This window comes from Passer montanus, unplaced genomic scaffold (assembly GCF_014805655.1).
Source record: "Passer montanus isolate IOZ18808 unplaced genomic scaffold, ASM1480565v1 scaffold2, whole genome shotgun sequence".
In the NCBI taxonomy this organism is placed as follows: Eukaryota; Metazoa; Chordata; class Aves; order Passeriformes; family Passeridae; genus Passer; species Passer montanus.
In genome coordinates, this window is record NW_024366591.1 from 27663061 (window position 1) to 27678348 (window position 15288).

Below are 15288 nucleotides of genomic sequence, written 5' to 3' on the forward strand. Positions count from 1 at the left end.
TATCAAGGGATTTTCTTTCACTAAAGGTGCATTTCCTCAAGATGTGCAGTATTTGGGGAAAACAGCTATGCCTCTTTTTCTCCTGTCACACTGCAACAGAACTGATATTCCCTCACATTGGGAATGGGAATACCTATGGGAATAAAGATGATAGTCCAGTGAAATACAGACAGGTGTATTTGGCTACACATTGCTTTGTCACCAAATAGATCATTGACTGACTGCAACCAAGAAAATTCATGCAGGCTCAGTAACCTATGAAAGAACCAGAAAGAGTGATTCCATCCAGAAATATTTCATATTTATTAGTAGCTACTAAGTAAGCAATCCTTGCTGTTTATATAGCTTAGCTTATAGCTCATGGCAGCAGCAGAAGGCAAGCTAATATAAAAAAATACCAACTAAGAAGTGGCTCTATGTAATTTTTCTTCATTCCAAGACATTTGAAGGAAGCAAAACAAGTAGGACTTGAGTAGTGAAAAGATATGAACAGTGACAAAAAGAGGATATGGAAAAAACCCACAGTTGCATACTCCATTAGTGCATGTCAGCTCTTGGAAAGCAGAGACTCAGACACTATTATGAGGAGATGAACTTTATTAACTCTATTTTACAGTTTTCCTGTTTGCAAATAATTTACATCCATCTTATTGCATGAGTAAACCTCAAGAAACAGTGAATAGCCTCTTTTTTGTTTGTTTTTTCCTTGATGTATTCTGCTGATCCATAAGAAGATAATATAACTTTAAAAAAAAACTGGTTATGGCAGACCATGTGCTTGTCAAGATGGGGCCTGCCTCTTTTCAGTGATGCTCAGTGACAGGACAAGGGGCAACATGAACAAACTGAAATATACAAAGTTCCACCTGAACATGAAGAAAAACTTCTTTACTTTGAGGGTGTCAGAGCACTGGAACAGGCAGCCCGGAGAGATTATGAAACCCCGCCTAAATATGATCCTGTGCAAGCTGCTCTAGGTGAGGCTGCTTTAGCAGGAGGGTTGGACTATGCAGATGGAGAGATCATCTCCAGAGATTTCGTCAACCCAACCATTCTGTGATTCTGTGAAATATAAAAGGGGTAAAGAGAAAGGGGGGGAAAAAAGAAAAAAATTATCCATATTTTAACTTATTTTATATTCAGCACCAAGTATACATCAAATGTGCAGGGGAGCAGAAAAAGCACAAGTATTCTGTGGATTCCAGACACCTAGTTTATGACTCAATATTCAATATCAAGTTCATGGAAATACTTGTTCTTTCAAAGTGTGATTTAAAGCACCTAAGTAAAGTTTCTAAATGCTAACAAAGAGTAATGAATTCCCTCCCTAGAGACCCCTGCCTGCCTCCATCATCCTGAAAGGCAGCCTAGGCACTGAGCTACGTACCTGGAGGGAATTCCTCTCAGGTGCTTGCATGCATGGGAGAGTATGGCAGCAAATAAAGCAAGCAGTATAGAAAATGACATAGAACTCGAATAAGGTACACTAGAAATACTTACTTTATACTAGCTGACTAGTGAAAGACTGGGATGATCCACCCTTAAGAGGAAAGAAGCACCTTGTATTACTTCTACAAGCATAGGGAGACTGTGTAGACACAAGAAGAAAGGTTTTAGAAAATACCTATATGATATATTTCAAGTATGAGCACTCTCCTTAGAAGGACTCCACAGATGCATCTTCCTACCGATCACTTTTGAAAATTTCCTTTTCCAAGGCCAAATTCCTTACAGTAGCAGTACTCAGTCTGTGGGGTATCCAGTATAACCACTACAGTGTAAAACATTCTTCAAAAAAATTAGTAAGCTAATAATGTCCATGCAAATATTTATTTTTTTACACTGCAGAATTTTCTAACACATTTTTAATCAAAAATAAGGATAGTCTAACATTCCTAAAGCATTAACGTGGAGACAAAGTGTGAAACAAAAATCTAGGGTAAAGCTATGTACAACTATGCACAAGATGTGCCAGTCAGAAATATTTACGTAAATTTGTAATCAAATTTTCAGCTCACCATCAGCTCCTGCTGAGACAATTATTGATCAATATTCTGTCAAGTATAACATAATTCCAGAGATTTATTTTCCTTATCCCTCACTTTAACCTAAGACCTGCTGAATTTCAATTGAAGTAAATACACGATCTTTACCTTTTTGACCTTTAAAAAAAAATCACTAAGCACATTTTATCTCTATCAAATTTGATGTTCTAAAGAGATTTCGGTGGCTGTGTTTGTATAGTGACCTTATACAAGTCCTAGGATGGCTATGATGTAGAGGTTCCTCATAAATGTAATTTGACACTTTATATGGAAACACTCCTGGAAGATTAATCATTCCTTCCCTCAGCAAGCATGTCTCAGCACACTCCTTAACAAATCTCACATCTTCAAGATAAATGGGACAAAAGCTCTAAGTTACAACACACCACTAAAGAAGACCAAAGACAATGCAGTACAAGGGTCTCAGATCTCTGCACAAGCACAAACTTTCCCCTTCACCTTCCTGCTGGATTGTGTGGGTAAATGGACCTAATTCACTGTGAAATAATTTTACACTGTAAGAATGCAATTCAGTGGCTATCATTGCACTGAGGTATGAAGGGTGCCAACATGGCTTGGTCCCCTAGATGCCACCATTCACAGCTTACATGGAGGACACTGAGTACGTCTGCACAACAGGAGAGAGAGACAGCCATGAGAGCAGAAAAAATCTTGTCCTAAATTGTGCAGGTGGGCCTAGGGTGCAGAGATTAGAGTCATGTTCTCATGAAATCCATAGAGACAAAAAAATGAGATTGGCATCTCATTATTAGAGACATACCTTCCAAACTGCCTCAGAGAGGGCTGTTCTGAAGTGCTCCTCTGGCACCTGTTGGCATCTCTGGCTTTCACTTTTTAATACATCTCATACAAAATGAAAAGTTAATAAAGTTTTTAAAGTTTACTACTGACACAAGTTTCATGCCTTTCTCTTTGGTCCTGTCACTGGTCACCAGAGATCAGTGCCTCTGCTCCTCCTCCCCTCTCAGAAGGAAGCTGCTATGAGGTCTCCCCTCAGTCTCCTTCAGGCTGAACAGGCCAAGTGACCTCAGCTGCTTTTCATATGGCCTCAGCTCAAGGCCCTTCACCATCTTTGTTGCCCTCCTTTGGATGCTCTCTAATTGATTTATATCCTTCTTATACTGTAGTGCCAAAAATGCAATATTCAAGGCGAGGCCACCCCAGTGCAGAGCAGAGTGGGACAATCTGCTCCCTGGACAGGCTGGCGATGCTATGCCTGATGCACCCCAGGGCACACTTGGCCCTCCTGGCTGCCAGGGCACTGCTGGCTCATGCTCAACTTGCCACTGACCCCAGGTCCCTTTCTGTGGGGCTGCTCGTCAGTGTCTCGTTCCCCACCCTGTACCTATATCCAGGGTTGCCCCATCCTAGGTTCAGAATCTGGACTGGTACTTGTTAAACTTCATACGGCTGGTGAGTGCCCAGCCCTCTAATTCGTCGAGGTCTCTCTGCAGGGCCTCTGATTTCAAGGGAGTCAACAGCTTCACCCAATTTAGTATCATTGTGCTCATGCTGAACATCAAAGCAGCTGGAACCTTTAGCACAGCCATTTTCCAGAGAGCTCAAAATGAAAGGTAGCAGTGAACTTACTGTAAGTCTAGGTTTTCTAATTCATATAAAAACGTACTAGCAGTTTGTCAAAAGTCAGCTATTTTTAAATGGCATAAGCATAAAAGGAAATGTCAAATATTAACTGTTCAATCCATTCATCACTGTAGCTTTGTATCTTGCCTGAAATTAGTAAGGAAACTGTCTGGAATAGAAGCTGCAGTTTCAAGATGAATAATTTTCACCTTCCCAAAAACGTCAGGGCTTGTGCTCACCAAGAAATCTAATTAGTCACCCCAAGTAGTGCAGAATTCCCAGCTTACTCAAATTTTGAAAAGCAAACAAAAAACAAAAGAGAAACTTGCATGAACATAGAGGCATGTGTTTACATTCCCTAGGCCAGTCTGGGTTGCCCACCAGGCAGCTTTAAGCCGAGAGAAGCAAGTGCTTACAGATTTACATATGCAGCACATTACAACAGCTAAAATGCCAAGAGGTGGTTCTTGAGAATGTGTTCTTGGGCTTGTCATGGCCAATAAACCTTGCTGTTCACTGTAAATGGTTTTCTCCAGCTGAGTTTACATTAGTTCTTAACAGCATTATGATGGCACTGTGCCATTGCTATGTTCTTTGTTCCATTTCAGTCCATTTCTCAGCAGAAGTGACAGCAGCCAAAGCATCATTACAGCAACCGAGTAACTTTGGAAAAATCTGTTGGTATGTTCTTTTCTTTTAATCCTGATGGTATTAAACAGAGACTGAGGAGATACCACAAAATGCTTACAAATTGGAAATATCTCCTGCACACCAAACTTCCTCTGACTGGTCTTGGGCTGATGGGGTCCTGAATACCCGGCGTTCCAGTGAAGACACTCAGCATGCACTCAGATGTTGTGCATGTTGACAGTGCCTTTCTTACGCACATTATTAAAAAGGCCACCTAATAATTGCTGGAAGTTCAAAACCTCCTTACAGACAATGAACTCTGAACAAGCAACTGAATAGTTGCAGATCTGTCACTATTTCATTCCTGGTTTTATTTAGCTGAAACCATGAGAGTTCCAGCATCTCCCATGATGAAATGCTGAAATGAAGAGGAGGGCTATACTCACAATTTCTACTATCATCAGTGGTAGTTACATACATGTACCGGGAAGAGAAGAGCAGCTGTCCTCTACTAAGGTGCTAGCCATGACAAATATAATACTGATATGGGACCCACAGAATTTTCTTTAAAAGTACACTGCAAAGCAAGAATGATTGCAAATGACAGGAAGAGGAAAAAAACCCACAACCTTCTCCCTTGTTTGTTTTTTTTTTAATTTCAATTCGCAAAGAACAGCACATTTCTGCAGCAAATAGAGCTTACTAAACCAGCTGCCTTTTGTTATCATCCTTATGCCTATCTGTGATATTATACAACAGATACCACTTTATTGGTGTCCATAAATAACTTTTATTATGCATTTGAAACAGCACAGTTTAGCATGTTGCACAACAGACATTTCTTCCAGTTGCTGAAGCCAATAACTTTAATTCTGTACCTGTCACTAGGACCCCCACCACCGGGTTATAGCTTTTATTTACAAAAAAGAAAGAAAAAACAAAAAAATATTGTACCAGACAGTAGGCCCTCTAAACAGTCTGAAAGGTTGCCAGGACTAGAATAGGCATTATTAGGAATATTGCTGAACACTGCATCCAAATCCAATTTGTTGTGAGCTTCCTTCTAGAAGTACCAAATTTACTGCCAGTTCCACACTCAGGAAAGCCTGTCTGATAAAATCCAACACAGTGAACTCTGTTTTCAGGATACACTGAAGCCCATCTCTTATGTTAACACAACCAGTGCCATCATCTGGCTTGTTACCAAGCTGCTGTCACTGCTGCAAGTGTCAAAGAAAATAAAAGATAACTGGCCTCAAGGGCATGAAATGGGCATGGACAATAACTTAAATGTAAATTATAAAGAAAAGGCAGGGAAAAGGTAAAATCAACTTTATAACTTATGACAAAAATAATATCTAAATTCTATATTGTATTTTATTCAGTCAAGCCTCTTACTGTTTTGCATTCCTTTAGCTGCTGATGTTTTAATTTGTTTTAACACTATTTGCTGTGCCAATTTGAACAGTGATGTAATGACATATGACTCCCTCATATCCAGTGGTACTCACAGCACCTTTGTCACTGGTGGCTCAAGAGCACAATGAACAGTGTCTTGAGTTTAATGTATTTGTGGCTTTGTGAAGGCAGCAATGACATACAACGGGTTTTTTTCTCCTTTTGTTTCTGTGCTCTGTAATAGAACACCCTGCCACAAAGACTGTGACCAGAGTATAATGAAAAATGCTAAGCCATTGTCAGTCATGGCAAAAATTTGCAAACTTTACATTTTATTTAATTATTGAAGAATGGCTCTTTTCAAGAGACATGCATTGTTCTAAAGAGGCATCACAGCATCTATCTTCCTCTCCTCACAAAAGCTTTTTATCTTCAAACAAGAAGAATATACTTGTTGAGGGCCAATTACTAGTTTGTCTATGAAGAAGTTTAAAGGAATTTTTAATTAGTAAATTGATCCATACTATGAGTCACCTGGAGAGGAAGGACATCATTTCCTACGACAGTTAAGCTTTCTTACACAAATATTAGTCAGTACCTTAGATTCAAGACCCTCTAGCTCTCAATACTATCTTGTTCTTGTACACCAATTTAATTCACTACTGCAGCATCACTCAGAGTGACAGTAAATGCTACTCAAGGTGAACAGGGGCAACCCTCTGACCCTTGTTCTAGGCCTCTAGCATGACTTCCATTCATCCAGAAGAAATGTTATGTATCACTCAATTATGTTCTGCTTGAATTCTAAAAAAAGAGTTTGACAGTCTATCTAATCTTCTTTAGTACAAAGATATCATCAAAAATAAGCAGGCTTAACTGTATAATGAGGTTAATAAAGGTGCATGCAGAAGAGAGGCCTACACAGTCGATGAAAAGAGGCAGCCACTTCCAGAAATTCGTTTAGAGCCTATTCATTACATGTTTGAATGAGATAGCGTCAGTCTCTATCCCACTATCTGCAAATGGTGCCTTATTTTTTGCCTTCTGAAAGATTATGTAATATATAAACATGACAGATATCACCATTTCAATATAGTTCTTAGAAATAATATTAAGAATTAATTCTTAACAAGAATTAACCTCATGCGCTGCTTTTTGTAACAAACTCCACTAATGATAATTCCTTCATAAGAAAAGAAGGGTGAGGAGAAAACCAGAACTCAATCTGTACAAAACTAAACTAAAAAAAAAAAAAAAAAAAACCAACCATGCACACTACCACCCCAAACTCTAATCTTAGAAACCCAGTTGTTCAAACAGCATAGGAAAATGCAAGATACATGTGTGTCAAATAAATGGGGTTTTTTGCTCTTTTCAACAACCAGTATAATAATAATAATCAGCATTTCCTACATACTTTACATCATCATGTAGGCAGCAGAGAAGCAAGTTGTCTGTAAAGATTCACCTTAATCCAAGCATCAGTGAGAGATATTCTCAGGGTATCCAGATACATGTAAACGTTTAAGTTGGAATCAGCAGATCTCCACATTGATAAACATTTCTCATAAGATATGTATGAATTAAAATCAAGTTTTTATTAAAAATGCATAAGTATGATCTGTGGTGAATAGAACCATTAGCTATGCATGTTTACTCTTTAGTGAACACAGAAATCAGTAATTTTTCTTCTAAATGTCATTTCCATCAGAGGGTTATAGAATGATAAAATGCTTAAACGATTCTCAGATGCCATCCAGCTGGTAGATGTACAACTGGGGAGAGGACATAAAATAATGAACTGTGAAATGTTTATTTGCCACAGGGGCAAGAAAATGTCATTACAACTATTGCACCCATTCTACTTTACAAGTCAGGTAGCATTCAACAGTCCCTCACTTTCACCCACTGTGATAAAACAAATAAATTAAGGCTAATCTGGATGATAATAAACTATCCAATTCTTTAAAGTGATTCCATTTTCAGTACACTCTTTTTGATCTCACATTATTTATAATGCTCCCTGTCTTCTTCACTCCTGTTGGAAGCTACAGAAAAATCATCCAAACCCCAAAGTGAGGATAAATTGGTTTTATCCATGTGATTTTAGCATCATATTCTAGGGGATCATAAGGGAGGATGCACAAAGGCTGACATTGTTCTAGTGGAAGCAGGCTCCTTAGTTTCTCTTTATAGTCAATGAAGACACAAATACCTTTCCAAAAGAGCATTGCTCAATATGTAGATCACAGTTGTCCTTAAAATCAAGCATTCCTCACCAAAATAACAAGTGAAAATTCAAGAGTAAGAAAAATATAAATAATAAGTACTGTGAATCACTAACATCATACAATGGGTCCATGATTTTTCTTCTCTCTCCCATCCCAAAAAGCCTACATTAGTTGAAAGACCACTTTACTTAAGGCAAACTCTAATGGTCAGTTTAAGACAAGAAACAACCTTAGGCAATTTGACCTATCCCCTGATGGACTCCCTCTTCTGATTGCAGGGAAGCCTAGAGAGATTATTCTGATTTAGTCAGATCATCAATAGTCTTATCCTCATCCAAATCTGAAAATACTGACTATTATTATTCTCCATAAAATTTCATTTGAATTCAGAACCTTAAATGAAAACCTATAAAAATTCAACATTTCTGAAATACCTTTTACAAAAGACCACTGAAATCTGCTCTCTCTTTTGGAATTTTATACCTGGGATATTCTCTTGAGCTCAGTGGGACCATGGGACCAAAACTGAAGTCTGGAGTGTACTGGGATACACAAATAGCTCAATGACATCGGCCTCCAGAGCAAACACTGTCTGAATTTCACCAGTCCCTAAGCTCAGGGGAGTTTCTAAAAACATCATGCTAAATGAAACTGGATGTTGACATCTGTGTCATCAAATGCACCAAAATATTGAGAAGACCACATACAGATTTAGATTCATTTCTGGAACAACTCATCAAGTACTTGTTTTCACACCTTATCTGCTGCACTTTGCACTGTGTACATTCTCATGGCCCAGCCTGGGACAGTTGTCACTACCAACTTAAAAAATTATGTTTCTCTTTTCAACCACAGAACCTGTTCCTTTCTGTTAACTACTTAATGAGATATTTCCCTTCACTGACTACAGACTGACTAGAAGGAACCTGTATTTTTAAAGTGCTTACTTAGTGCTTTTTGAAAAGCAACAGAAAAACAAAACAAGAAAAACCCCAAAAATAAAACCACAACACCAAGCATTGTGCAAGGTGCTAGCTCAAGTCTCTGTCAATATAAAATTAATTCCTACTGTCACAAATTTTCCCTATGGCTATACAAAAAGAGTAACTTTGCTAGATATTCTAGGTGCTTATAACCAGGTAGTTCAATCAACTTCTCTCAATCTATTTAAACCTTTCCTTCCTACCAAACACTACAGTATCAGAATGTCTGCCAACTGAACTCTAAAGGAGCTTCACAATGCAGTGAATTGAAACTGTTATCCAGATGGTCTTAAATCTTTTACCCCTGTAACTTAACACAACACACTCCACTTTTCTTGAAATGCATAACCAGTTACTTGTTATTATTATTCATTTACACTTCTACAAAAAATAATACTGTCCCATCCATAGCAAATGTCAAGCCACTAAAATTAAATTACATGATGGACTGACCTCAGACATCCATTTTTTGTATTCATCACCCCTTTTGAGCTCAAATTATAAGGAACAAAAAAGTTTGGTTATGAATCCTTAGTATTTTATCTCAAAAACAGAACAAAAAAAAGTGCTTCTTTTTCTACAAAGGTCTCACAAACTCAAAAACACTGTTATATGTTTTCTCAGGACAAGAGATGTTAGCTCTCTGAATTCATAACCAAGTTTCTAGTTTATCTATTTCCAGCAACACCTCAAAATCTACTCCTTAGTGTTATACAATAGCTCTCAAACACACATCTGCTGAAAGTCTGCTATTCACAGACTGTTTCCTTTTCATTGCTAGTAGGATCACATGTTTTTGGATACAATGAAACTTTCACTTTCCAATCAAATTTGAAACAAAGCAAGTTTAAAGGAGGAAAACAAAGCAGAACTTTAAAGAAGGGACAGACATAAGTTGTTGACATAGTAACAATTTCAAAAGTAGCACTTAAGTGTTACCCAACACTGAAACCAATTCTTTCTATTCTTTGCAGATTGATAAAACTACAGATCCACAGGCTAAGTGCAGTAACATCACTTCCCATTCCACATGAAAAGCCCACGTTTTTCATTTCCCTTTTGCTAGCAGAAAATGTAGGAACATGTACATGTCATCAGAATTTTCCACTGCAGACACATCTCTCCTAAAGCTGCTATAGAAAACCACTGGCAGCAGTGACAATGAAATACAATCAAAACACACACACAAAAAGAAAAAAATCTCTCCTCAAACCTAGCAATTAAAAGCGAAGTCCCAGAATTTCACTACCGCTTCCCTTTAACAAAAATGAAAAAAAAAAATCCAACATTCTACGTTCACTAGTTATGTAGCCTGGTGTGCTATGGTAAAGTACCCTGACACTATGCATGGTGTAAGACCCTATATTAATAAAAAATATGTTCTTTATTGAATAATACTTCAGGATAGCTAATTCTAAAGAATATCCACTGTGATTGCATTTGCTTTGCTCTCAGTGGGAACTGAGCTCTAATCCAGCAAACTTCACTCTCTGAAAGTCCTGAGAATTAAACCTCAAAACCGTTAAAAACATGAGGTTTTCTCCAAGTCAGGATATTCATTATATTAAACTGTATTAAACCTTGTACCTAGATTTGTGATATAGACTAGAGCCTGTCATGATCACCATTCCTGAAGTGTTTGAAGGAGCATAAGAATGTTTGCTATTCATATTTAAAAAGGGAAAACCTAAACTTTACAGGACCTATCACTAAGGCACACTTTTTCCCCAAGTATCACACTGTTCTCTTTAGTTGTATCTGCTGATTTTTAATAATGCAAGGGAGAATTGGAAGAGTACAAGGAACTCTTCAGTCTTAGATTAAGTGTGCAATATTGATTATGGACATCTCTTGTGACACCTCTTGTCATAGAAGAAATACGGTAGATACATCTTTCCATACCAGTTTGTATGTAATTCATTTCCTGGGTTCCACCACTCTACCTGCTGCAGTTCAAAGATGTATCTTCATGTCCAACAGGCAATGAAGTATGTGTTTATGGACACCAGTATCACAGTTAAGTATAGAAATTACCTCAGTTGAAACAGTTTCGGAAACAAAGTATTTTAATTTTCTCTTAATTAGCATTATTCACTTGTGGAAAAGTACAGAACAAGGACATTCTATACAAACCATTTGCATTTTGATCATTTTTTTCATTAGCTCTACAGAGCTGGCCTCTAAGCAAATCAACCAAATCTGGGTATCCTTTTTGTTCTGCTTGGCCAGCACAACAGACTTGGACAGTGGCTTCAGCCAGACCTGTAACAGGATGAGTTCAGAAAGAGTCACCACGAGCTTATGTGCTCATAGCCCCAACTGTGAAGTGTCAGCAAGAGGAAGGAGAGACTTTACAAGCATCATATACTGGTGCTGGTGAAAGATATCAGTTTTCAGAGATTCAGATGTACATACATTATAAAACCTACTTCTTTAGAGCATCAGATCCAGTACCTCACAATCACTAACTGACCCTTTGCATCTACATATGGCTTGTTTACAAATTTTGTATGTTTTTTAATACTTAGTTGGAATATCTGAACTGCAACACAGTTTACTTAAAAAAAAAAAGAGGAAGGAAAGAAAAAAAAACAGGCAGAACAGGCAAATTTTACAGAAATATTTATATAAATGAGTTCAGTAAATTCAGATGGAAACTGAGAGAAGCAAGTGTAAAAGCTGAATTATCTGTTATCTAATTTGCTTTGGGAGTATGCAATTCTTGTTTGATGGTGAGAAACAATAAGGCAATGATTACTAGGGACTTAAAGTTTCCTAATGAAATACTGTCCTTCCTCATCACTGCACTTGGTGGGGAGACCTAAGTTGAAAACATGCTGTACTTTTTCTTGTTTTGTCATGCTCCAAGTTTTCCCAAGCAGCAACCATGGGAAAGAAGAAAGTTTCAAACTTTCTGTAAGGCTCTTGAAAACTTCTTCCAGAAAGTAAAATAATCTTGGCAGTTTCACCTTTGCTGCTCTTTCTATTAAAAAGACTAGGCAACAAGACATTAGTGCTACTGATGCAAGCTATTAATAGAAAAGGAAACACCCAAAAATAAAAAGCTCTAAAGGACAAAATGAAATAGCAGAGAAGTCTTTTATTGCAACCAGGATAGTTACCATACAACAAAAACCACCAGAGCCCCTGTGCTGAGGGTTCTTTTCAGGAGGGAAATGAGCAAAAGAGACCAAAAGTAGTATCTTTATATATATATATATATATATGGATGGAGAGAGAGAGAGATAATTAATTTGGTACACAGAAGGCAATACCTTGCTCCTAACATAACTAAAATTAGTTTTTATTTGCTGCTAATTTTTCTCATTGGCTACAAATGCAGAGGAAAAGGAGCTTTCAAAGGTTGTTTTCCATAGTACAAATGAGAGCACAAACAGTGAGGTATATGTATGTTAATAAGCAGTTTGCCCTTGAGAGCAGAAGCATTCCTTGAGGTTTCTGATAATCTGATGGTATACAGTATGTTGCCTTAACTATGAGCACTTAAAATGCATTTATGAAAATAATTCTGCTTGTGCAGGGTCTCTCAAGCTAATGCAGCTCTACTCCTGCACCAGTATTTGAAACAACCCCCTTTTTTACCCATTTGTGACATTTACATCATTTATGTACATAAAATATGTAACAGCTTCTCTAATGAACTGCAGTATTCCACAATACTGTTTATTGTGCAGTGCTTACAAAGACCAATTAGATCACCACACCCTAGCTTTGTAGAGATGGAAGAACATATTTACATAAAAAAAAGAAAGAGATCTTTCTTCTTACCAACTTTTTTCCCCAAAACAAAACTATATCTTCTACTCAAATATAACCATTTTAAAACTGGATCCCAGGTACCAGTAACACATAGTCTTCACACTTAAAGTTTTACACTTTTTTTTAAAGTATGTTTACCAGTGTGGAAATGCTCCCCACATCCATCTACTCAGGCCAGATAACTACCAGATCCTTTATTTTTGATTTGCATCTTCATTAATGTGGCTGATAATTCCAGGATGAATCTTGACAGCATTTGCTCCTTTAAGTAGTCTTCACCTAAAAAAGTACTGACAACTGACTAGACACCCATGGGCCTACTGAGGAGAGTAAAATCTCCTTGACTTAAAACTCATAACCTATTCCCATCTGATGATATATGGCACATGAAGGAATGTGACACGATTTTAATAAAATGTGTATATTTTTTTTTTCCATTCCGTCTCCCTTTTCTCATTTAAATGATTACTCCTGCTTTTAACCTATCTAAATGTCATGACACAGGCCAAGTGTGATTCAGAAGTTTTCATTGCTGTTAGCACATCCTTTTCTTGCTCAATAAAAATTTTCAAGTTAGCTTTCAATTTATGGTTCTCTTAAAAATTTCCTTAAGCTACTGCAGAAAACAGTATTTATTTTTTAAAAATATGTTTATTTGACCCTCTAGTTTACAATCACTTGTAGGAAGCTTCATGTAGAAAGTAATGCTACAGTTCTGCATTAGCTTACCTGCTCATCCACCTGCTGATACATTCCTACAGGGAATATCTATTGATGTTTTTGAGTTCTGCATGTATTTTTTGTCACCATGAGTTAGCAAATATGCTTTCCTTCACAGACTTTCAAAAAAAATAGTAATTTAACATCTTAACACATTCTGTAGTCGTCGTGACCTCTTGGTTGTTAAATACAAAAATAAACAAAAAAAAACCCAAAACAAAACAAAAAGAAAACCCCAAAAACCAGCTCTGTAAGAGGCTCCCCTCTGGAGGAAAAGAAGAAACAAAAACTATGCCTCTGAAACTTAAATGTATCTGAAGAACTTCAGTCATTAATTTTATGTTTCCAAATTGCTGGAAAAGGCTACATTCCTACCATTCCAGTCAAGATTCACTCTCTTACTACTATTCAAGATTCCTTTCTAGACAATATACATGAATAACTCATGTCTGGTAAGATACATCCAGTTACAAAGAATTAAATAACTTAGATGAGGAACAGTATATACAAATAAAATGTTTTTTTTTCCAGAATAGAAAATGATTAGGAATTGACAACAACTGATGAAAAGATCACAAGCATTTCAAATTTCTGATCTGCTAACATATCCTTCTTTCTTATGTATTGTTTTACTGATTTGGTTCCTGAAATCTAATATTTTTCTTCTTTTGTAGTTCTCTTACTGTAGTTCTAGCTGCCTCCAGTAAAGAAATTGGCAACAATGCTGGTTGCCATTGACACTGACTTACACTTTCTCAGCAAAACTATTCACTAAGAGGTAGAGGGATAGAGTAAGATGAAATATTTTACTTCTGCCATAAGGTTAACTGCTTAACAAAGGTGCTTCCAGCATCTGCTCTGCCAGCACATGAACATTCAATATAATGAGAATAAGAAATGGGGCATATTCCATTGATAAGTCTTTTTCTGTATGTCATTGCATCCAAATCCACGGGAATTCTTACATCACGTATCTGATTCCACAACAATGAAATAACCCATTGTATACATTACAGAAAGGGATATGAGTTTCTTAACTTTAACCCCAGTCTCTTTCAAAGTGCCACAATACAATTGCACAGCCTAACCATCTCTCTAAGCAGATCTATTTTTAGGCAGCTTCTTTGTTATTGTATCTCAGTGCCTACTTTTTAAACTCAATCTAGTTTCGTTGGTAGCTGAGCTTACAAGTGCTGCCACATGTCTTCTCCAAAGGTAAATATAAATATATGGCTGAGTTCTGTACCAACATAATGATACAATGTTAAAATACACTGGACAACAAGTCTGAAAGAAAACAAAAAAAAAATGCACATCTGCAGAACAGCTCAGGCGTGACAACTTCACACAGACACACACCTGTATGGCAAACTGTTTGCAAGCTGCGCATCACGCCTGACACGCGTCTCTGCCTTGCACAGGGCCAGTCAAAGGAAACCAGGTACCAACTTGACTCAACGCTTGGGAGAACTGCCCGAGTTTATTAACTCCGCCGTGCGCCCACCGCAGCCTCCCCGGCGGAGTCCCCGCCAAACTACCTGTAACACAGCCCCGATTTCCCACCCTGCCGCCTCGCTCGCATCCCCATCCCGGCCTCCCCCGGCCCCTCCTCGCCCAAAGCGCGGGCGCTGCCTTCCCACCCTGCCCCTCCCCGAGCCCCCACTCCGGGCACGGGGGAGCCGCCCCGCCGCCCCCTCCTTCCCTCCCGCCTTCCTTCCCCCCCTCCTCCGCGGGCCGCCCCCGCCGCCACTCACCAGCTGCGCGCCGCACACGGCCACCAGCGTGCACCGGCCGCTGCAATAGCCCATGGCTCCCGGCACCCCGCGCCGCCGTCCCGCGCCGCGCCCACTCAGGCGGCGGGAGAGCACCGCCCGGCCGCCGCCCGGCTCCCGCCTG

The 15288-nt window shown here is 38.4% G+C and overlaps 1 protein-coding gene across 2 annotated transcripts in view; it reads right to left on the reverse strand.

The window, feature by feature from the left end:
• Nucleotides 1-15288, reverse strand: part of NKAIN2 (sodium/potassium transporting ATPase interacting 2) — a 518210-nt gene extending 502922 nt beyond the window's left edge. For both annotated transcript variants that reach the window (XR_005627287.1, XM_039707649.1), the window contains exon 1: nucleotides 15147-15288. Coding sequence is in view for 1 of the 2 variants with exons in the window: in XM_039707649.1 (XP_039563583.1) it covers nucleotides 15147-15200 (54 nt within the window). In the remaining variant the exon portion in view is untranslated. The remainder of the gene's footprint in view (nucleotides 1-15146) is intronic.